This window comes from Artemia sp. Qi Xiang Cuo, chromosome 3, assembly GCF_049724085.1.
Source record: "Artemia sp. Qi Xiang Cuo chromosome 3, ASM4972408v1, whole genome shotgun sequence".
In the NCBI taxonomy this organism is placed as follows: domain Eukaryota; kingdom Metazoa; phylum Arthropoda; class Branchiopoda; order Anostraca; family Artemiidae; genus Artemia; species Artemia sp. Qi Xiang Cuo.
The window spans coordinates 79,630,687-79,656,335 of NC_142796.1; the positions used below are offsets into that span (position 1 = coordinate 79,630,687).

The 25,649-nt window shown below is 35.2% G+C and overlaps 1 protein-coding gene across 1 annotated transcript in view; it reads left to right on the plus strand.

The window, feature by feature from the left end:
- Nucleotides 1-364: 364 nt before the first annotated feature.
- LOC148954588 (uncharacterized) overlaps nucleotides 365-25,649 on the plus strand; it is a 26,043-nt gene continuing 758 nt past the window's right edge. The window contains exons 1-2 of the mRNA XM_089086355.1: nucleotides 365-444; nucleotides 10,986-11,176. Coding sequence (XP_088942481.1) covers nucleotides 429-444; nucleotides 10,986-11,176 — 207 coding nt within the window. The 5' untranslated portion in view covers nucleotides 365-428. The remainder of the gene's footprint in view (nucleotides 445-10,985; nucleotides 11,177-25,649) is intronic.

The following is a 25,649-nucleotide window of genomic DNA, read 5'->3' on the forward strand; positions in this document are numbered from 1 at the left end:
TCTAAATTATTTTTGCATCAAAGAGAAAAAAAAAATATTCTACCTTCTATTTTGCTAAGAAAAAAACAATAAAATAAATGCTATGTTACTAAGGTGGATTTGAGAGTTATGTTTGTTCTTACTAGTGAACAGATTTTCTTTTTATTTCATTTTTTTTAATATCGTACTGACACGGAGTCGGCGTTTTTTAAAAAAGGTCGCAATTACAAAGAACATCTTACTTATAATCTAGTGGTCTTGTTTCCATGGATATAACATGCAAAGATAAATCATTGTCAATACATCTTTGTTGTAGAAATGTTTTTGATTATATCTTATCTTTTTGGTTTTTTGCTGAATGCATGTCTATTCTTGCTTATACCAGGGATGATAAACTTCCGACAAAAGACAGTTGTGTTTTCACTAACGGTATGCCATGAATAAGTGTTATGCAGAATTCCGTTGGTAAGTGAAATTTTGGTTGTGTTTCAGCTGTCCAAAGATTAGGTATTATAGGACATGTGGTATGATGTGATATTTATTACCTCTAAAAGTCCGTTCAAACGAAGGGGGGACTGGGTAAGCACTCTTTACTCAACATATTGGCGTGATGTCAACATTTATTTTTTTGCCCAATTAGGCACTGTGGTGTAAAAATCAATCGCTAACTAGATCTCTGAAGCTAATGAGGCTTGAAGTAGTGTGGTACCTGGATCAGTTGTGGAGCAAAACAACTATAATGTCTATCGGAGAGAGTTCAAGCCCTCTTAAGGTACAAAGAAATTCCAAGCTGTGCACGATTTTTAAGTTAGACTCTATACGTCATTTTTAGGGGTGTGATAGGCAACAACGTAGCCCATTCCTTAGGGGGTCTAATCGAGCACAGATAGGTCAAGGCTAAAGATCTAGCCATTGCTTTTATTTTTTTAAATGAGTTTGAATTTTTGAATTAAAATCAAGTTGGTGGACTGTGAGGAAAAAGTTGAGAGCCATAGCTAATTGTAAAAAAAAAAAAAAAAAAAAAAAAAAAAAAAAAAAAAAACTGAGTGAAAGGCATAGCTGGCATAAGCCTTTTCCAGAATTATATAAAAATTATGTCATTTCACTTGTTGATAGATAGTCTATGATCCATTCATCCTAGGGCAGAACTAAGGTTAATAGACATGGAGTAAGGGTAACTCAAATAGTAATTACTAATAAGCAATTAGGGTGATAAAAATAGAATTTGGTGGTCCATTCTATAGTAGTTTAATCAAATGCAAACCACATAAAAGTTCCCGTCAGTTTTAGTTGGGATTCGACGTCTTCTTTCGATTAAATAAAAAAAAAAACAAGTTTTTTTTAACTTAAAACAAGGATCGACGTTAAAACTTAAAATGAACACAAATTATTCCGTATATGAAAGGGGCTGTCCCCTCCTCAATGCCTCGCTCTTTACGCTAATGTTTTTTATTGTTTAATAAAAATAGAGTTGCGAGAAAGTCCAACTTTAGCGTTAAGAGCAAGGCGTTGAGGAGGGGACAGCCTCTTTCATATACGGAAAAATTTGTGTTCGTTTTAAGTTTAAACGTCGTTCCTTACTTTCAGTTAAAAAAAACTTTTTTTTTTTATTTAATTTTTGAACGTTTTTTAATTAATGCAGGTTTTGATTTTGGCTCACCGTACATGAATAATTAAAAACAAATTTGAATATTAATTTTAATTTTATTGGTTTACATGGCTTTCTCGAAACTTGTTTAATTTTATTTGTGAACGCTTTTATTAGTAATAAATACACCTAACTTACGAATTAATGTACGTAACGAACTTCTATATTCATAGATTTTTAATCCGTATATTAGGAGGTTCGCCCCCTAGTCATCCTTGCTCTTTAAGCTAAAGTTCGAATTTTGTTCCAATTCTTTAAAAATGACCCCTTAATCACAAAGGCCGTTAATGAGAATAAATAGCTCTTATGAAAGTAGTAAACAATCTTTGGTTTAAAGAGTGACGTATTGACTAGGGGGTGAACCCAATCATATACATAATATTTTCTGTTTGTTTTAAGATTTGATGTTGCTCCTTACTTTCAGTCGATAAACTTGTTTTTTTTTAATTTAATTTCTGATCCTTTTCTTCAATAATGATGGGAAATCCGGCACCCCATTCATAGCAATGTCCCTTCCCCATGAAAATTCCACCATGGAAAGATCCTCCCATATAACCTCCGACCCAACCCCCGCACCTACCAGAAAATATCCCCCCTGAACACGTCTGTATACTTCCCAATAACCAATACTAGCCTATATGTTAACTTTGGGTAAAGTTCATAACTTTCAGCCCTCCCTCTGGGGACTTCGGGGGATTAAGTCATCCTAAAAGACATGTTTATCATATTTTTGACCATGCTGAAAAAATTGGTTATCTCAAAATTTTGAGCGGGTGACTTTGGGAAAAAATGAGCGTGGGAGGGGGCCTATTTGCCCTTAATTTTTTTTGGTAACTTAAAAAGGCCACTAGAACTTTTAATTTCCGTTCCAGTGAGCCCTCGCACGATATTTTAGGACCGCTGGGTTGATACAATCACCCCTGGAAAAAAACAAAACAAAAACAACAAATAAACACTCATCCGTGATCTTTCTTCTGGCAAAAATGCAAAATTCCACATTTTTGTAGATAGGTGCTTGAAACTTCTACAGTAGGGTTCTCTTATACGCTGAATATGATGGTGTGATTTTGGATTTTGGTGATGGTGTGATTGTGATCATTAAGGTTCTATAACTTTTAGGGGGTCTTTCCCCCTTTTTTCTAAAATCAGCCAAATTTTCTCAGGCACGTAACTTTTGATGGGTAAGACTAAACTTGATGAAATTTATATATTTGAAATCAGAATTAAAATCTGATACAAATGTGCTTACGACAAAAAAAAGTTAAGAAAACTTCCCTCCCTAAAGAGGTTGAAACGATCCTATACTCTGAAAAGGCATAAATAGAGCATTGGCTACTACTTGAAATTATTAAGAAAAACCTACTACAAAAAAGTTTTTCAATGAAAAGTAAAGAACAATATTAAACCCTAAGACGAGCAGCCATAAAGTCATATAAAAAGTAAAAAATAAAACAGAGACTACTATTGATAAATAAATGAAGACTAAACCCAGCAGTACTTAGAATAAGCCATAAAAAAAAAACTTCTAAACAAAACATATTGCTATAATCAAGTCAGATTTAAAACGAACAGAAATTACTACAAATAAGAGCGGTACTGTTAAACCCTCAAACCACCTAAAGGATACAGTCATTTGTGCTATACCAAAAATGATGTGTGTTTCAAAAAAGTGTGTTTAGTCAGTTTTTTAGTCAGTTTCAGTCAGTTTTTTTTCATTTTATTGGTCAATCATCAAGAATAATAACAACAACAACAACAACAGAAAAAGAAAATCACAATACTCATCAAGGATTATAGAGAAGAAAAGGTTGTTTCTTTGAATAAACACAATCTAGGACTTGCAATCTTCTTATTTGAAAAGGATTTCTTAGAAAGCTTTTCTCAAATAAATGGGAAATATTACAGAAAACTGATATTTATCAATTTTTCTAACCTTTTTTATTTTTATTTCATTATAATTAGACGTAGCTGTCAAAGTGAACATTCGCTTTTTTTAAAAGGAGGGGTGGAAATTAAGATTATAAAGAAATGAGATGGCTTAATGAGTTGTTGCTATAGTTTTTATGGTGGAACCATTACCATAGTGTCCTCACCTCCTTTGGAAATCTTTCAACTGTGAAAAACTCTCCACAATTGGAGATAAAGGCAATTTACAGGAATTCCGAACTCATAGATATCTGCTGTATTCAGGCATACTTGGGATATACCTGTTTAAAAATAACCTTTTAAAAATAAATTCTTGTGCCTGACATACTTCAGGGGCATTATAATAAAACTGCATCACTCTTTTTGTTCTCAAAATATTTATGCTAGGCTACTTCAGCATGGGATGTTAAAAGTATTTTGAATTGGCACACGTTTCAATAATTCACGATTTAATTTTGATTCTGTTTATTTGAAAGGAATATCAACAAAAATTTTCGCTGGCAACTTTGTATAGACGTGCTTTCTGTAGATACTTGGGAGGGGGCTCGTTCGATTAGAAATCGTCAGTCGCACTAACCATTCCTTCCCTTCAGACCCCGCGATATAGGATCGAAAATTGCCTGCCATTTGGTTCAGAAAGTCTGAACCGAATCATAAGTATACCTCTAGGCAGGCACATACGCAGGAATTTGTTTCAGGGGGTCCCAAATCCTTCAAAACAGAAGATAAAAGATACATTGTATTACCTAGCCTCTACAAAAACCAAAAGCACACATATCAAGAAATAAAGAGTCATTCTATATTGCAAATTGCAACTTACGAGTAGAGCTAAGAGCAAATTTTTCCAGAATCTCATCCACTGATGCGGAAACACCTCGATGGACATTCAATACAAAAGTGCCGACAGGGTTGCCACCGCCCGTTGGATTTTACTACATCTAGTAAAAAAAAATCTAGTAAATTTAGAGGATCTACTAAATTTCCCGAAATCTAGTAAAAACTAGTAAAAAGTCATGATATATAGTAAACAAAACTGTTTTTATTTTCCATGAATTCAGGGAAAAAAATTATCTAAACATATAACAATTTACAATTTTTTAAATGAGATATATGAGATATACATTTATAAAAAAAGAAAACAAACACTATTCGCCTTTCGCCTGCCAAGAAAGACAATAAGCTTGAAAGGGCAAGCGAGGTTATCACTCTCAGCTAATTAAAATAACATTCATACCTTGCTACTCAACACAAAAGAAAATCATCTTATGAAGTACTAACGTAAAAAAGATAGAAATATTAAAAGACAAGAAGTATATAGAAAAAAAAAGAAAAAAGAAAAAAAGCAAACTAAATCGGGGAAAAACCTTAAATAGAATGACAACCTGGAGTGGGCATAACACCAAATTCACTCAATTGATAAAAGAAACTTCTTTGCCCGTGACTTGAAAGCCGGAAGACTATGCGCATTTTTCACACACTCGGGCAATATATTCCAAACATGGGGACCATAATGGCGAATCACAAAAGATGCCCGAGTGGTGCTCCTAAACTCATGAGTTAAGTCATCAGCTTTTCTTGTATTATGATCATGACGGTCTCTATTAAAAGTAAAAAGATTTTCAAAAGCAGGGGTGAGCAGCAGATTCAAATATTTATACGAGAAAATCGCGACTTGGTAATCTCGAATTTGGGATACATCCATTAACTTATTCTTTTTAAAATGCTCATGAGCAGGAACCTCATCAGAATCTTCAAATTCAGATAATAATTTTACAGCTCTATTCTGAAGTTTTTGTACTCTTTTGAAACATGTAACAAAATTACTTGCCTATATAGAGCATCCGTAGCTAATATATGGGTAAAATATAGAAAAATGAATCATTTTCAAGATCTTTTTTGGGACTAGATTTTTAATTCTTTGCATCACCCCCAGACCTCTTACTGATTTTTTAGCTATTCCGCTTGAATGGTTTTTCCACAACAGGTTTTCATCAATTAAAAACCCCAAATACTTCGTTGTTGTTACTCTCTTTATCACATTTTCTTGAACCGTGATATGGTCATTTCCAGCACTAGACGAAAGTCTAGAAAATATCATGAAAAAGGTTTTAGAAAAGTTTAGGGTTAACATATTTTGCTGAGAAAAAGTTAGAAATTCAGAAACTGCATTATGAATTTTATTATATAAAAGATCAAGTGAAGGCGCTCCCAGACAGAGCAAAGTGTCATCTGCAAACAGGATGACACCAGCCTCTGACAGGTAATGTTTCACTCGATCAATGAAAATAATGAAAAGTAGAGGTCCCAAGATTGACCCTTGTGGGACCCCACACTCTACTTTCTTTTTGAAGACAAAGATGACCCATTCTGAACTATCTGATACCGATTGTGTAGATACGATGAAAACCACTCCAGACTTGAACCCTTCACCCCAATCGAGTCAAGAGCTTGAATAAGCTCTGAGTGGTCCACCGTATCGAACGCTTTTTTCATATCCAAAAACACAGTTGCAGGTATGAGACCAGCTTCAAATGCATCACTAATCCACTCAACCAATTTCAGAACTGCTATATCCGTAGATAGCCCTTTTCTGAACCCAAATTGATTTTCCATTAGATTTTTATTATTTTCAATATAATAATTTAACTGGGCATATACCACTTTCTCATATAACTTAGAGAAAAAAGGGAGAATAGATATAGGTCTTTGATTCGATGGGTCATCTTTTTTCCCTCCTTTATGAAGAGGAATCACTCTTGTAATCTTTAGTGCTTGCGGAAAGACTCTAAGATCTAAAGAAAGGTTGATGAGGTGAGTCAACACAGGTAAGACACTCGTTTTTGCGGCCTTTATGAGTTTCAGGGAAAATTCGTCCATCCCGCTAGAGCTTGACTTCATCGTACCCAAGAATCGTGCCACTTCCCATTCCGAATACCTTGCAAACTCAAAGGCATTCTGACTTACAGGCTGTCTTTTAACGACAGATCCAAAACTCGCAGATGTGTGCAGTTTAGCCCGCGCTTGATCGCAAAGTCTTTTTCCTTCATTTGCAAAATAACCACACAGAAATTCAGATATGTCTTGAGAATCAGTAAGACGACCTCGTGTTGTCTACATGACTCTCACCTCCTCCTTACTCTGAAATTTACCCAAAAGTTTATTTATTGTTTTCCATGTATTTTTCATATCCCCTAGATTTTCATGAAATTCATTTTGGAAATAAAGTTTCTGAGCATTCCGTTTTACTGAATTTAAAATATTCCGAAATCTTTTGAATTTTATCAAACTATCATCTGAATGATCCTTTAAATAATTCACATAAAGTTCGTTTTTCTGCTTTATTGAAACTAGAATAGCTTTTGATATCCATGGTTTCTTAGGAAAATTTCTATTAGGGTTTATTCTTCGCAAGGGACATGTTTCATTCATTACATTCGTCACTATCTCACTGAATAGGTCCTATGCAGTATTTGGACACTTTTCCTTTATTACACTCGAGAAATTTGTTTCATCCATCATATTTGCAAAACTCTTTTGGTTTTTATTATTCATTTCACGGTAAAACGAAGTCCTTTCATTTCGTTTATTTTCCTTTGACTGATTTAGCTTTATTTTACTTATTAAAAGAAGGTGATCCGAGCCGTCTGACACGATCACATCTGCTTGGGATCTTTCAAGCAATCCACCATTAACAAAAAAATTATCAATTAAAGATGCCGAGAGATGCGAAATCCGAGTTGGAATAGTCACAAGAGGAAAACTATCATGTGACACCATCATATTAACAAAATCTAAGCTATTCGCTCTTTTTAGTAAATCTATACTAAAATCTCCCATCATAAATTTGTTTTTATTTTCATTATTAATTTTATCTAACAATGGTTCAAATTCATCAAGAAAAAAACTAATATCACATGACGGATTTTTGTAAATTAATCCCAAAATCAAGTTCCTTTCCCCTTCATTTTTCATTTCAATGAAAAGTGTTTCGATCCTACCTTCAAGCCACAGAGAAAGGTCATCCCTAACCCAATATTGGGTACCTTCATTAATCAAAAGGTCTAGACCGCCCCGCTCCATGGTTGTCCGTTCTCTTCGCTCGCAAATATATCCTGGGAAAGAAAAATCTCATGGCAGTGACCTGCTAGAAACAAATGTCTCACAAAGGCCTACAATACACGGCTTCTTATCTAGCGAACTTAAAATCTCACATAAAGAAGAATATGCCGTTCTTAGACCTTGACAATTCCAGAAAACGATCGCTCTTTCTGCACTCTCAGGATTTGAATACTCATAAAGATTATTCGGATTCACATAATTACTTGGGCGACAATTCAACGAAAAATTATTTATGCATTCATCATCCCCCGCAAGTGTGTCATGAGCTTGGCTTCCAAGAATAAACCGGTTTTTTCAAATTTATTCAAAGGGTCATAATATATATTCGCACTCATTGAAGAGGGTAATTACCTTTACGACAAAAAAAAAACATACTGATAGGCAGAAAGAAGAAGGAAAAAAAAAAAAAAAAAAAAAAAGGAACGGAAAATTTGCCTATAAAATAAAAAAGGGAAAACAAGCATACAAGTAATTCAACAACACAATTTACACAACACAAAATTATATGGTCAGATTTGGCAGACAAACCACTTTAGCCATGGCTCGAATTTTACGCATCTCTCCCACTGAGTTTTTTCCAAAAATTTTCCTGTTATTTGACTGAACATTTCTGTTTCCAAGCTTACTCTTAGCCAAGTCAAGAATCCGTTTCTTTTTTGATGTTAGGTACTCGGTGACAAAAATTCCCGACCGAGCAAGCTTTGACTTACATGCAAACACTATATATATATATATATATATATATATATATATATATATATATATATATATATATATATATATATATATATATATACATACATATATATATATATATATATATATATATATATATATATATATATATATATATATATATATATATATATATATATATATATATATATATATATATATATATATATATCCAAAAAAAGGATTTTTGAACTTGTAGGTTTCCGGAATTTTCAATCATGCTATGAAAACGAAAGAAAAGAGGAAAAGAGAAAAAAAAGGAAGAGAGAAGGAAAAAAGATTTGGAAAATCGTACTGATTAACCTCCTATAGTAATAATCGATGCTTGAGGGTGCGCGAGCGGCGTAGCCGTACTTGCAAAAATTTTTTTTGAGCATTTAGTAAAAACAGATGCGATCTAGTAAATTTTTCTGCTCCAATTTAGTAAATTCTTCCAGGTCAGAGTGGCAACCCTGAGTGCTGAGCCATTTAGTCGACCTTCATCTATTCGGCTGCGGAGATAGGTTTTTAGCCTTTTCATTGAATAAAATGACATCTCAACACATATTGTAGAAGTGGGAATTACACAGAAAATGCGGAGAAACGTATGGATGTTGGGAAATATGCCTAGCTCATACTCAGCCAGGCTTTGCACTGCCGTTTTTGGAAAAAGACAGCGAGCTACTTTCAGCCACTTAGCGAAGCTCAGCCTTGACAGCGGACTCCGAGCTTGTTAGATCTGAAGTAAATGACTTGATCAGTTCTTTAGCATCGCCAATAGACTGTTTTACGACAAAAGATGCCAGAATTCCGCTGAGGCATTTCAGAATAACCTTGGGCTTTGTGAATCGAGATTCGAGTGATTGTATGAGTTGGTCCACGAATGGGATGAAAAGGGAAACTCGATAGTAAAATTCTATTTGCTTTTCTGCAGGGATATCATGTGGAGTGTTGACAACATTTTTCTTTCGTGGCGTGGCAATGGTGATTTCGAGCTCTTGGCTTATACACGTGACTTCAGAAAACAGCTGACCGAAATTGTCCTCCGCCTTTTTTCGTTTATCTTGAAACATTTCTGTTACACGTTCGCCACACTGAATGCACATAGTCATATCGATGTTTTCTGACTGCAGCAGCTGATACAAATTCAGTGTGTACCCCATAAACATATCCATCACAATAAGGGTCACTATATGGTCCAAGCTCAGGATGTTATTGAGCAGGTTTCTGGCTTTTGAAGACACCAAGGAGTCCCCTTTTGTCTCTATGTGTTCTAGGTTATTAAAGATCGGAACAACTAACTGCTTTGATATTTGTATCACATCGTGTCTTTCGACCCATCGAGTTTCGCACAATCTTTTCAGATTGACTTCAGTGTAAGTTTTTAAGACAGCGCTTCGCTAGGCACTGAAGTGAAAGAAATTAACTATTTCACGAATAACCAAGTTCAAGGAGTGGGCGACACAGTGAACATACTTGGCGAGTGGATATTTGTTTGAGATAAGAGCCTGGGCTACAGACAAATGCCAACTCATGTTTGCAGCCCCATCATACCCTTGTCCCTTGCATAGTTTCATATCGAGGCCAAGTTTCTCCATTCGACTTCGGATAAATAGACCGAGGGTTTCACCTCGCAAGTCTTCAACAACAGCAAACTGGATAAACTTTTCCGTGATCTGAAAATTATCGCTGTCCAAAAATCGAAGGCCTAGAGCCATCTGTTCCGGCTTCAATATGTCGGTTGTCTTGTCCGCCAGGATGGTGAAAAAAACGTGTCGATTTCATTTGATCAACAATCTTTCCAGTAATGAGCTGTATACAAATATCAACTAGTTCATTCTGAATCCTGGGGCTGCAGTTCTTGGCATTGCCCGTTCTTTTCTCGAACACCTCTTTCATAATTGGATAGTCTTTCATCCGATAGCGTAGCAAGGTCTTAATATTTCCATCGCTTTTTACAGAATTTGCAAAGGTCAATTTCCCTGAATCCTGGTCCCCACGCAGTTCAAATCCATGCCGTTGACACAACAGTATTGTTTTTATGATGAGACGCAGCCGTTTTCTGTTTATTTCTGTTTCATCTCTTTACAGAGTATTTAAAACTTCCGCTATAGAGGACGAGTAGAAAAGGCGGCATTGTTTGAGCTTGGTAGTCAGATTATCTAGTACTTATGGGTTTTTGGTGGGCCAAGATTTTTTAAGTTTTCCAAAGGTATCCCCAGCAAAGATCCCTGATCAAACCAGATGCGTAATGTGCACTTTAGTTTTCAAATTGTCTGCAGTATTTTGGGAATAGCTTGAGTAATCAAGTTGAAACGTTTAGGGAGTGCTTGGAGGAGGTCAAATGAACTTAACTTTGAAATAGAGGGAGAAGGCCAAATTGAATCTAAATACACTGTTTGTATTCGAGTCAGCAAAATTATATATCTACAAAATCTCTTGAACAGTTTGGAGGATAGAGATGAAACTTTCAGGCTCTGTTGATGAAATAAATAGAAGAAGGATGGGGCAAGAAATCTCACGTTTTGTACACGATTCTTTGAAATGATATAAATTACAACATATGAAAAGATCCTTTATTATGTATATTTCGTTGCAGTGATTAAAACAGAACTCAACCGAGGTTCGGCCTATGAGCTACATCTACAGAACCTACCTCCAGCAAGGCTAGTGCACCGGGAAAAATCGAATGGTTCACGAGATACCAGGTTTGCCTTATATGGAAATGGAGTTACGCAAACTCAGCTAGATAATGCAAGTCGAAGAAATTCTGACAAATCTGTTATATCGGTAAATATTAGTTGTTTGTCACATTCAAATGTTATTTTCAATGAAGTGAAAATATAAAATGAAATATTAATGAGTAAAACTTCTACTCAAAACAGTAAATAAAATGAACCCCCATATTTTGGTCACAATATTTGTTATCGGTTATAACCATTCAATCACAATGATCATGCTTTTTGTTAGTTTATTTGTTAAGCAGATGTGTCACTAGTAGAGTGAGTCATGTCGTTATTAATATCAATAAATGAAAAAACTTTTTTCACAAACAAGTTTTTCAAAGAAAAGTAAAGAACTCCATTAAACAAAAATGAGCAAAAATAAAATCAAATAATCTACCAAGCGTTAAACTACTACAAATCAGCATCGACAAATAAATGAAACCCAAAACGAACAGAAATTACAATAAATAACCGAGTCAGACTCAAAACGAACAAAAATTAACATGAGTAGGGTTCAAAACCATTTATGCCTTCCCAAGGCCAGAACATAATTTGCACTTTACTGAAAAACATAAACGTTTTTACTTTTATAACTTTAATAAATGAAATAATATTAACATTTTGATTACTAAATATCAGTATATGTATATTAAACTGACAATGCATATTCATTTGTATTTTTTTCAGTAAAGTGCAAATTATGTTCTGGCCTTGGGAAGGCATAGGGGGTTTTGAGCCCTACTCTTGTTAATTTCTGCTCGTTTTGAGTTTGACTCGGTTATTTATTGTAATTTCTGTTCGTTTTGGGTTTCATTTATTTATCGATGCTGATTTGCGGTAGTTTCACGCTTGGTAGATTATTTGATTTTATTTTTGCTCATTTTTGGTTTAATGGAGTTCTTTACTTTTCTTTGAAAATCTGTTTTTGATTTTTCTCAGTAAAGTGCAAATTATGTTCTGGGCTTGGGAAGGCATAGGGGATTTTGAGCCCTGCTCATGTTAATGTTAGTTATCCTCCAATAACTTTCAAGTATTAAAAAGGGCACAAGCCGTTCTAATTTCCAATCGAATGAGCCCCTTTTGAAGTTTCTACAACCTCGCTATCTATAAAACCCTTATATGGCCCCAGGGTATAACTTACAACCCTTGCCCTGAGGGCTATGAGGGGGTTATCATCCTCAAAGACCTAATTTCTTAAACTTTTAATTACAATGAACAAAATGGTTATCTAAAAATTTGATTGGATGTGTTTGGGGAAAAGGTCGGCGTGAGAGGGGGGTTAGTTGCCCTCCAATCACTTTCGACTGTTAAAAAGGGCACTATCCTTTTGAATTCCTAATTGTACGAGCCAATTTTCAAGTTTCTACAGCAAAGCTTTCAATAAAAACCTTATAGGCCCCCAGGGCATAACTTGCAGCCTTTACCCCGAGGGCTGTGGGGGGAGTGTCATCCTAAAAGATATAACTCAAAACTCCAATCACTTTCGACTACTAAAAAGGGCACTAGCCCTTTCAATATCCAATCGAATGAGCTCTTTTTGAAGTTTCTATGAAAATACTTTCTATGCAAACCTTATATGGCCCCAGGGAACTTACAACCCTTTTGCTGAGGGCTGTGGGGGAATTTTCATCCTCAAAGATATAACTTCTGCACTTTTCAACTACGTTGAACAAAATGACTTATCTCAAACTTTTTATTAGATGTGTTTGGGGAAATGGTGGCCGTGGGAGGGGTGCTAGTTTTCCTCCAATCACTTTTGACTATTAAAAAGGGCACTAGCCCTTTCAATTTCCTATTGAATGAGCCCTTTTCAAAGTTTCTATGACACCGGTCTCTATAAAAACCTTATATCCCCCAGGGCATAACTTACAACCCTTGCCCTGAGGGGTGTGGGGGGTTTATCATGTTAAGAAAATGGCTATCTCAAGATTTTGATTGGATGTGTTTGGGGAAATGATGGGCGTGAGAAAGGGGTTAGTTGCCCTCCAAATTTCTACTAGCCTCTTAAAAAGGGCACTAGCCCTTTCAGTTTCAAAATGAATGAAATGTCAGGCATATAAGACACATAAAGTTTTTATGACAACACTTTCTATAAAAACCTTATATGCCCCCAGGGCATAATTTACAACCCTTGCCCTTAAGACTGTGGGGGGAGTGTCCTGCTCAAAGATATAATATCCGGACCTTTCAACTGCGTTGAACGAAATGGCTATCTAAAAATTTTGACTGGATGTGTTTGGGGAAATGGTGGGCATCGTAGGGGTGTTAGTTATCCTCCAATCACTTTCCACTATTAAAAAGGGCACTAGCCATTTCAATTTCCAATCGAATGAGCCCTTTTTGAAGTTTCTACGACAACGCTTTCTATAAAAACCTTATATGCCCCCAGGGCATAACTTACAACCCTTGCCCTTACGGCTGTGGAGGGGGGGGGTTGTCATCCTCAAAGACCTAGTTTCCAGAACTTTCAACCAGGTTGAACAAAATGGCTATCTCAAATTTTGGTTGGATGTATTTGGGGAAAAGGTGGGTGTGAGAGGGGGTTAGTTGCCCTCCAATCACTTTCGATTATTAAAAATGGCACAAGCCCTTTGAATTTGCAATCGAATTAGCCCTTTTTGAAGTTTCTACGACAACGCTTTCTGTAAAAACCTTATATGCCCCCAGGGCAAAACTTGCAACCCTTGCCCTGAGGGCTGTGGGGGAGTGTCCTTTTCAAAAACATAATTTCTATTTGGAAATCTACTATGCTGAACAAAATGGCTAGCTCAAAATTTTGATTGGATGTGTTTGGGGAAATGGTAGGTGTAGAAGGGGTGTTAGTTGCCTTCCAATCACTTTGGACTACTAAAAACGGTACTAGGCATTCCATTTTCCAATCGAATGAGCCCTTTTCGAAGTTTCTACGACAACTCCTTCGATACGAAGTGCCCTGGTATGGAAAATAAATAATACATTGTGCCAACATCGTACTTTACTTAGGCAGTGCTATTGCGCTGTCTATGATAATTGTCCCAATGAGAAATGAAGTTGCTACACCTCGTAAAAAAAGAGCAAAATTTCAATACTAAAAACCTAGCTAGTTTCATGCTAATTAACCAACCATTTGATTTAAATTAACTTAATAAATTTTTTTTTTTTTTAATCGTCAAGATGAGATTTAAGAATTATAAGACCAAAATGAAAGAGAATTAATTTTAAAAATGTTTTCCCGAGCAAACTTTTGTAAAGCAAAAACAAGAGTAAAAAGCAGCAATAAAACCTAATTGAAGGCAAAATCAAATCATATATTAATTCAAACTTAAAAAGAACAGAAATCCCAATAAAATAAACAAAACCCATAGAAATAGAAATTAAAATGAATATAAAGCACAAAAATAATGTAGACTGCTATAAATGAATACATGAATCCTAAAATGAACAGAAACAAAAATGAATAATTAATTCAAACTCGTGAAGAGCACAAATCAGCACAACTGGTGTACGACTGTCTCCACCTAAACCTTCTAAAGGATAGAGCGTTATTTGTACCTTGATGAAAATGATTTGTATTTCAAACAGTGTGTTATTTATTGTAGTTAAGTAGGTTAATGTTGGGTCTTATTTTACTCTTTGTAGGTGGCATAATTACATCCTAAGGTGAGTAAAGCTTGGGTAGCGTGTCCTTAGAATTCAGCCCTACTAATTACCTTAAGCGTACCTACTGGGAGTTATGAGAAGCTTAAATAATGTTGTATAGAGAGGTTGGGTATAATATAATACTTATATTTACGCCACCAAGTTACACGTCTGACAATATACGGCATGGGGACTAATGGTCCCAGATAATCAACAATTATTATCAATCTATGATAAGTACAATACAATACGATATTTGAACACTTACAACATTCCAAGGTATTCCCAAAAATAAACGGAAAGAGGTCAGCCAGGCAAATAGATTAGTGCACCCTTGGTGCCAAAAATCTAAGTTCTTATATTAAATATCAACCACATCAAAACTCACCAATTTAATTACTTAGCCAGGAAAGTGGTTATTAGCAATTTCCTTTCAAGCCTCACATAATGAGGGATGTGTTCTCTTATAATAGGCAGCGCAATCGCGCCGCCTTATTGAAGAATGATGTTGGCACAATGTATTATTATTTTTGTTTTTTTCTTTTTCCATACCAGGGCACTTCGTATCGAAGGAATTGTCGTAGAAACTTCGAAAAGGGCTCATTCGATTGGAAATTGGAGTGGCTAGTGCCCTTTTTAATAGTCAAAACTGATTGGAAGGCAACTAGCCCCCCTCACACCCATCATTCCCCCAAACACCTCCAGTCATTATTTTTAGATAGCCATTATGTTCAGCGTAGTTGATTTCCAGATAGAAAATATGTTTTTGAGGAGGACACTCCCCCACAATCATCAGGGCAAGGGTTTTAAGTTATGCCCTGGAGGCATATAAGAACGATGTTGGCACAATGTATTATTTTTTCCCCTTTAGAGCATGGCACTTCGTATCAAAGAAGTTGTCGTATAAACTTCAAAAAGGGCTCATTCAATTGTAAATTGGAGTGGTTTGTGCCCTTTTTAATAGTCGAAAGTGATTGGAAGGCAACTAACACCCCTTCCACGCCCATCATTTCCCGAAACACATCCAATCAAAATTTTTAGATAGCCATTTTGTTCAGCGTAGTTTATTTCCAGACAGAAATTATGTTTTTGAGGAGGACACCTCCCATATCCCTCAGGGCAAGGATTGTAAGTTATGCCCTGGGGACATATAAGGTTTTTTTAGAAAGCGCTGTCGTAGAAACTTCAAAAAAGGCTCATTCGATTGGAAATTCAAAGGGCTAGCGTCCGTTTTAATAGTCGATAGTTATTGGAGGGCAACCAACTCCCCTCTCACGCCCACCTTTTCCCCAAACACATCCAATCAAAATTTTGAGATAGCCATTTTATTCAAAGAAGTTTTGAGTTCTGGAAATTAGGTCTTTGAGGATGAAAACCCCCCACAGCCCACAGGGGAAGCATTGTAAGTTATGCCCTGTGGGCATATAAGGTTTTTATAGAACGCGTTGTCGTAAAAACTTCAGAAAGAGCTCATTCGACTGGAAATTGAAATGCCTAGTGCCCTTTTTAATAGTTGAAAAAGATTGGAAGGCAACTAACACCCCTTCCACGCCCACCATTTCCCCAAACACATCCAATCAAAATTTTGAGGAAGCCATTTTGTTCCACGAAGTTTAAAATTCAGGAAATTATACCTTTGAGCAGGACACTCCCCCCCCCACAGTCTTCAGGGCAAGGGTCATAAGGTTTTTATTGAAATCTTTGTCGGTAGAAACTTAAAAAAGGCTCATTCGGTTGGAAATTCAAAGAGCTAGTGCCCTTTTTAATAGTCAAATGTGAATTGAGGGCAAATAACCCCCCTCTCACGCCCAGCTTTTCCCCAAACACATCCAATCAAAATTTTTAGATAGCCATTTTATTCACCGTAGTTGGAAATTTTGGAAATTAGGTCTTTAAGGATAACAACCCCTCCCCTCACAGCCCTCAGGGCAAGGGTTCTAAGTTAAGCCCTGAGGACATATAAGATTCTATTGAAAGCGTTGTCGTAGAAACTTCAAAAGGGCTTATTCAATTGAAAATTGAAAGGGCTAGTGCCTTTTTTAATAGCTGAAAGTCATTGGCGAGCGACTAACACCCCTCTCACGCCCATTATTTTCCCAAATACATCCAATCGAAATTTAGAGATATCCATTTTGTTCAACGTAGTTGAAAGTTCTAGAAATTAGGTCTTTTAGGATGATAACCCCCTCATAGCCCTCAGTGCAAGGGTTGTAAGTTATGCCCTAGGGGCATATAAGGTTTATACAGAAAGTTGTAGAAATTTGAAAAAGGGCTCATTTGATTGGAAATTGAAATTGCACTTTTTAATAAACGAAAGCGAGTGGAGAGTAATTAACCCCCTCTCACGCCCACCATTTCCCCAAAAACATTCAATCAAAGTTTAGAGATAGCGATTTTGTTCAACGGAGTGGAAAGTTCTGGAAATTATGCATTTAAGGATGACAAACCCCCCAGAGCCCCAAGGGCAGAGGTTGTAAGTTATGCCCTGGGGGCATATAAACTTTTTATAGATAGAGTTGTCGTAAAAACTTGTCGTAAAAACAAAAGGGGCTCATTCAATTGGAAATTGAGATGGCTAGTGCCCTTTTTAATAGTCGAAAGTGATTGGAGGGTAACTAACCACCCTCTCACACGCACCATTCCCCCAAACACACCCAGTCAAAATTTAAGATAGCCATTTTGTCCAACGTAGCAGAAATTTCTGGACATTAGGTCTTTGAGTATGAAAACTCCCCCCCCCCAGCCCTCAGGGCAAGGGTGGTAAGTTATGGCCTGGGGGCATATAAGACTTTTATTGAAAGTGTTGTCGTAGAAACTTCAAAAGGGATCATTTGATTGGAAATTGAAAGGGCTCGTGCCATTTTTAATAGTTGAAAGTGACTGGAGAGCGACTAATGCTCCTCTCACGCCCACCATTTCCCCAAACACATTCAATCAATATTTTGAGATAGCCATTTTGTTTAACGTATTTGAAAGTTCTAGAAATTAGATTTTAGAGGATGACAACCACCCTAACAGACCTTGGGGTAAAGGTTGTAATTTATGCCCTGGGGGCACATAAGGTCCTTATAGAAAGCGTTGTTGTTTCAAAAAGAGCTCTTTCGATTAAAAATCGAAGCACCTAGTGCCCTTTTTAATAGTCGAAAGTGATTGGAAGGTTTGACATTTTTATAGTAAAGATCGATGTGGGTATAATCTATTATTTTTTGTTGTTGTTTAGACCAGGGCACTTCGTATTGAACAAGATGTCGTGGGAAGTTCGAAACGGGTTCATTCGATTTAAAGTAGAAAGGGATGATGCCATCTTATATAGTGAAAAGGGATTCGAGGGTAACTAATCCCCCTCCCACGCCCACCCTCTCATTTGCCCATTATGTTTAAAAACTTAAGATTAAATCAAAATACACTGTGTTAATGCTAATTCCCAATAAGGCATCTCAGCAGTATCCCAAGAACGACTGAGGGTATTATCTTCAAACTTTCGGGGCTACTTCTACTCTTAAGACTTAACCAAATCAAAATAGCGTAAATCTATCCAAGCTATCAAAGAAAATAAACATATTTTTTCCGAATGGTATCAAGTTTTCCATTTAAGGTCAACTAGAGGAGGTATGAAACTAAATTAAACACTACTATTTGTGTCCAGATTTTTAAAAGGGTGTATTTTGTTAAAAATTTGTTAAATTTTTTCTCAAGCATACAAATAGCAGGCCAAACTATAAAGTCTTAATAAAAAACGAAAAGATTTAAAGTATTATTTTCTTTTTCCCTGAAAAGACTATGTCAGTATAAAACAAACAGAAATTAATTAAACAAACTTTTTCCACAAAATAAGTTTTTCAAATAAAAGTGCAAATTTTGTTCCGGCCTTGGCTAGGCATAGGGGTTTTGAGCCCAGCGTATGTTAATGTCTGCTCGTTTTGAGTTTTAATCGGTTATATGTCGTAATTTCTGCTCGTTTTGGGTTTCATGTATTTATCGACGCTGATTTGTGGCAGTTTCCCGCTTGGTAGATTATTTGATTTTATTTTTGCTCATTTTTTGTTTGATGGAGCTCCTTACTTTTCTTTGAAAAACTTATTTTGTGAAAAAAGTTTTTTTTAGTTAATCTTATAAACAGTGGTATTTCAAAACTTAGCAATTAGTATTTTGCGTTGCAAGTATTTTTTTTCGTATTTAATAATGTCTGCTTAATTGGACAGGTTACCACAGTACTCTCCCTTTTAGCAAGAGTTTTCCATAATTCTAAATAATTTACTTCTGGAACAACAAATTTCAAGTGTTTCGAATATGCTTCTTATTCTGCCATTATTTAAGGGTCATTATGTTCATACAACCTCAATTGGTTTCTTTAGGGTTATGATTTATTGCCAAATGTCATGCCATGTCTGATTTCAAGGATAGCCATTTTTGGGACTTATCCTTGTTATTCTCTTCTCTCTCTTTTTCTTTTAGTCTTGAAGACGATAAACTTCTCTTTTCACACCCTTTCTAATATGCATCTTCTCTCTTAGTTTAACCCACAATGGCTTAAGCATTTATATCGGTGTTTTTACTTAAATTACATTTAAAGTTAAATTTCAAACTATTTGATTAATTCAAGTTTAAATTTAATTTACTTAGATAATGTGGTTGATTTAATATTTAGCATCCGCGTATAGGAATACCTTGGATAAATTATACATAACAATTTATAATAACCTTAGATTTCACTTAAACACAACATATTACATTTTTTTAACTTAGTGAATGCTATAATTAATTCGCTTATACATCTGAAGCTTTGAATAATACTGATATAAACTCACTTTCCAGTCTGTAAATTGGTTGTCAAATTCTCACTAGTTACTGCATGTTGCTGATGTAATTGCATGTCTGAGTTGCCGATTGATGTCAAATTAGGTCAACATTTGACATCGGTGAAACAAAATGAACCAAAAGTTTGTTTGAAGTGCATCATAATTTGCTCGAATTCGGCAAAATAAATGAACCAAAGGCTGCTTGTAAAAAAAATAAACTAGGTCTGTGATCTAAAAAAAATGTTTATATGTTATACACACTAATATATACAAATAATTCTTTTTTGTTAAGTAGAAAGTGAATAATTTTCTTACTCGTTTTCAAAACACAATGTGCTGCTAAAATAGAAACATTCTGTTTTTATTTTGGCTTTTAGTCACAATATTCTTTGCGCGCTCAAATTAGCATTAATAAATAATAAAATTTATCTATTGACCAGAAGTCACAAGGCTTTGAAAAAAAACTGGTTAAAACTTAAAAGTTACTTATGAAAAATAAAACACGATATATACACAAGCGTTGGAATTAATTTCAATTGGTACTTTGTTAATCATAGGCAGCGCAATCACGCTGCCTTAGTAAAGAACGATGTTGGCACTATATTATTATTATTTTTTTTTCTTCCATACCAGGGCACTTCGTATCGAAGGATTTGTCGTAGAAACTTCAAAAAGGGCTCATTTGATTAGAAATTGGAACGGCTAGTGCAGTTTTTAATAGTCGAAAGTGATTGGAAGGCAGCTGACACCCGTTCCACGCCCATCATTTCCCCAAACACATCCAATCAAAATTTTGAGACGACCATTTTGTTCAGTGTAGTTGATTCCCAGATAAAAATTATGTTTTTGAGGAGGACACTCCCCCACAGCCCTCAGGGCAAGGGTTTTAAGTTGTGTCCTGGGGGATATAAGAACGATGTTGGCACAATGTATTATTTATAATGTTTTTCCTTTAGACCAGGGCACCTCGTATCGAAGAAGTTGTCGTAGAAACTTCGAAAAGGGCTCATTCAATTGGAAATTGGAGTGGCCTGTGCCCTTTTTGATAGTCGAAAGTGATCGGAAGTCAACTAACAACCCTTCCACGCCCACCATTTCCCGAAAGACATCCAATCAAAATTTTGAGATAGCAATTTTTTGACATGATAAAACCCCCACACCCCTCAGGGCAAGTGTTTTAAGTTATGCCCTGGGAGATATAAGGTTTTTATAGAGAGTGTTGTCATAGAAACTTCGAAAAGGGCTCATTCAATTGGATATTGAAAGGGCGTAAAATCCCCTGTCTGCATAAAAAATATAATTCCACACGAAACTATTAATTGAGTTCCTAAAAAAAGTCATGCTTCTTGTGTTTGTTCAAGATATAATCTGTATTAATGCTTTATAAATAATTATTTAAAAAAAAACTTTTTCCACAAAATGAGTTTTTAAAAGAAAAGTAAAGAACTCCATTAAACCAAAAATGAGCAAAAAATTAAACCAAATAATCTACCAAGCGTGTAACCACCACAAATCAGCAACGATAAATAAATGAAACCCAAAACGAACAGAAATTACAATAAATAACCGAGTCGAACTAAAAACGAGCAGAAATTAACATTAGTAGGGCTCAAAGCCCTAAGCCTTCCCAAGGCCAGAATATTATTTGCTCTTTACTGAAAAAAAAATACAAATGAAGGTGCATTGTCAGTTTAATATACATATACTGATATTTAGTAATCAAAATGTTAATATTATTTGATTTATCAAAGTTATGAAAATAAAACATTTATATTTTTTCAGTTGAGTTTAAATTATGTTCTGGCCTTGGGAAGGCATAAGGGTTTTGAGCCCTACTCATGTTAATTTCTGCTCGTTTTGAGTTTGACTCGGTTATTTATTGTAATTTCTGTTCGTTTTGGGTTTCGTTTATTTATCGATGCTGATTTGTGGTGGTTTCACGCTTGGTAGATTATTTGGTTTTATTTTTTGATAATTTTTGGTTTAATTGAGTTCTTTACTTTTCTTTTAAAAACTTATTTTGTTGAAAAAGTTTTATTAATTAATTATTTATAAAGTATTAATACAGATTATATCTTGAACAAACACCAGAAGCAAGACTTTTCTTAGGAACTCAATTAATAGCTTCTTGAATAATTATAGTTTTTATGCAGACAGGGGATTTTATATCCTTCCCTCCAGGCATGAGCACCTGCAGAAAATTTTCCAGGGGGGGGGGAATACAAAAATGTCAGTGGTGGTTGAGTGACAAGGAATATATTTCAGGATTTTTTTCGTAGGCTTAAGTTTATTTTAAAATACTCTTAGGAAAAAACTCTCAAATAAAAAGAGCAATTAAATTGCTTGCAAGATGAAACAAAATGCACCCCCTCCCCAAAAAAGCAAGCGATCTTATTGAAAATATCTTTATTAGTTTTGTTTGAAATAATAAAACTTTTATTTACAAAGTCTGAGTTTTTAAGATTTATTGTTTAGCATGATCAAGGTGTTTACACAGTTTAAGCATCCCTTATTCTTTATTGCTAGGAATACATTTAGAGCAATTTTGTCTAAAAATAAATATTTCCTCTGCGGGTTTTGCATCATCGATGTTACACTGGCCAGGAGAAGGCCAGCAAGATCTTGGAATCCCGCAAGATGTTTCATGGAATAGACAGAGCTGTGTCTTGTGCCGTCACGGGAATGTGGTATTTCTTGAAAGTTTTTCCCTAATACAGAGTATTGGCAAAGACAGTTTAGTAGTGTTGCTTGGAATGCAGACCCATTGAAAGAAAATTGACCTTTCGAGTCCTAGCGAGGTCAAAGAACTAAAAGAAAAAAAAGAAATGCTTTGAATGTTTCGGGAGTAAAATGAAATGCCGAAAAAAAGGTATTATATGACAATGATGCGTGCCGTCATTACATAAAAGTGTGGGCTGACCTTACATAAAGTGTGCGCCGTCATTAAGTTAAAAGAAAGAAAAAATGCTTTGAAGGTTTCGCGCAAAAAAAAAAAAAATCCGAAAAGGTATTATGTGACAGTGATGGCTGCACAATCATAAGGTGACATCACATAAGGTGTGTCCCGTGCTAAGTTACAATCGGGGATTCCCCATGGGTTGGATTCCTTAAGCAAGATTGTTACATCCAGGGGGCATTTAAGGTTTTTATGGAAGGGTGGTTGTTTAACTTCAGAAGAGGCTCAGTCTTTCTCCCTTAAAAAGACTATGTCAATATAAAACGAGCAGAAATTAATCAAAAAAACATTCTACAAAATAAGTTTTTCAAAAAAAAATAAAGAACTCTATTAAACCAAAAATGAACATAAATAGAATCAAATAATCTACCAAGCATACAACTATCACAAATCAGTATCAATAAATAAATGAAACCCAAAACAAACAGAAATTAAGATTAGTCAAACTCAAAAAGAGCAGAAATTAATCTGAGTAGGGTTCTAAACGCTATGCTTTCTAACAGCCAGAATATAGATTGTACTTTACTGAAAAAAATTCTTTTAAATGTTTTCATTTTTAAAACTTTAAGAAATAAAAAATTAATTAATATTTTAAGGAATAAAATATCAGCATATGCATATTAAACTGACAATGCACATTTTTGTCAGTAAATTACGAATTATATTCTGGCTTTTAGAAAGCATAGGGTTTCGCCACAGATTGTGTTGGTGTTGCTCTTCTCACATAATATTTCTTCTTCTGCACCACTCGTTCTGATTCTCCCTGTCTTCTAACAACACAGTTCTTTGTTCTTCACAGGCATTTTTGACGCTAGTAGAAAAGGGGGCGCTACTCGTGACCCCACACCATATATGGGCATAGACTCCCTAGGGAGAACAAGCGGTTAATGGGGTCTTTGACCTAAATTTCCAAAGGTGATAGTGGTGTTGTTGTTGTACGTGCACATTCTATGCAAAAGGTATGAGTTTCTAGAAAATAGAAAAAAATAGATGTTGTGGTTTTGGACATTCACATGATAGATGAACATGTTTTGATCAAGAAATAGTATTTGTTGTTGTTGCTCTAGGCAAATGTTATGAGTTTCCAGAAATTTGGAACACCTGTGCTGTCGACCTCAATTCCCCTATCGTGAATCAATAATTCCCCTTAGAAACAACAAATTAATTCCCCTTTCTTGACAGATCAATCAACCAATGACATCATCTGTCAGACTTTAAAAATTTTTACCTAGAAAAGATTCTCAAGGAATAGATCCAAGTCATTAATGTCTTTGCCTCGGAAACAGTTCTACTGGTCGAAATCCAAAAGATATTAATAAACATTGCCATGGAAACAATTCTCCAAGAAACATCTTAGCGATGAATTGTTTTAGCGCGGGAATCAGGGTTCTTATTAATCTGAAATGCCTCAGCGCAGAGATGCCAAAAACAAAAGAAACACGCTGAATTTACGTTTAGGGATTATTTTGGCGAAACTATTTTAGACAGGTTATGGACTTATTTGGGCAAAACAGTTAAAGACATTTTAAAAGAAGATTTTAAAGATGATTTTAGAAGAGAATTTGAGGGTAAAACTCTGTGGTCCTTATAATACACAAGTTCCATTTGAACAATGTTGTGAGGTCCCCTACCCCAACCCCAATGGGTTCCGATCCCTCCCCCCTTTGGCCCCCCAAAGGGGCCCCTCTCCCTCCATCTCCTCACTCCTCCTCCTCTTCCCTCCTTCCCCTCCCCTTCCCCTCCCCTCCTCCTCCTCCTCCCTCCTCCTCCTCCTCCTCCTCCTCCTCCTCCTCCCACCTCCTCCTCCCCCTCCTCCCCTCCCCTTCCCTCCCCCATTTTTTATACTTTTTTTGTGCATCGAGACACAGAACGACCCCCTCCCCTGGCCCCTCCCCCACCTTCCAAAGGTCTGATTTTTCAAAGTTCATTTTGAATTTCTTTCTTTGAAATGCAATAGTTTGAATATTTCAGGAGTGTTTGGTCGTCATGGACGAAGTAAAAGTTTCATCCAATTGATTTTTCTATGATACTGATGCATTACTAACTTTGGATTGAATGATTAGGACTCTTACTGTATTTGTTTTGCGTGTATTAACAATAAAAAGTTAAATTATATCTATATATCTAAGTTAATTTTGAATTTATTTAATTGAAATGCAAGAGGTGGACTATTTTAGTAGTGTTTGGTTTACATTGTCACAGTTACATTTTCTTGATTTTTCAAAGTTCATTTTGAATTTCTTTCATTGAAATGCAAGAGTTGGAATATTTCAGTAGTGTTTGGTTGTGGTTTACCTTGTCACAGTTACATTTTCTTGATTTTTCAAAGATCATTTTGAATTTCTTTTGTTGAAATGCAAGAGTTGGAATATTTCAGTAGTGTGTTGTTGTCTTTTACATCGTCACAGTTACTTTTTCTTTAACTTTCAAAGTTCATTTTGAATTTCCTTTGTTGAAATGCAAGAGATGTAATATTTAAGAAGTGTTTGGTTCTTGTTTACATTGTCAATGATACATTTTAATAACTATTCAAATTTCATTTTGGATTTATTTCGTTTAAAATACATAGTTTTACTATTTAATATGATTTTCTTGTTTTATTACATTTTACCAGATAAAATTTCTTTTTTATTAATATTTCATTTATTTTTTCTTTCGTTGAAATGTAAGAGTTGGAATATTTCAGTAGTGTTTGGTTGTGGTTTACCGTGTCACAGTTACATTTTCTTGATTTTCAAAGTTTATTTTGAATTTCTTTCGTTGAAATGCAAGAATTTGAATATTTCAGTAGTGTTTGGTTGTGGTTTACCTTGTCACAGTTACATTTTATTGATTTTTCAAAGTTCATTTTGAATTTCTTTCATTGAAATGCAAGAGTTGGAATATTTCAGTAGTGTTTGGTTGTGGTTTACCTTGTCACAGTTACATTTTCCTGATTTTTCAAAGGTCATTTAGAATTTCTTTATTTGAAATGAAAGAGTTGGAATTTTTCAGTAGTGTTTGGTTGTGGTTTACCTTGTCACAGTTACATTTTCTTGATTTTTCAAAGTTCATTTTGAATTTCTTTCATTGAAATGCAAGAGTTGGAATATTTCAGTAGTGTTTTGCTGTGGTTTACCTTATCACAGTTACATTTTCTTGATTTATCAAAGTTCATTTTGAAT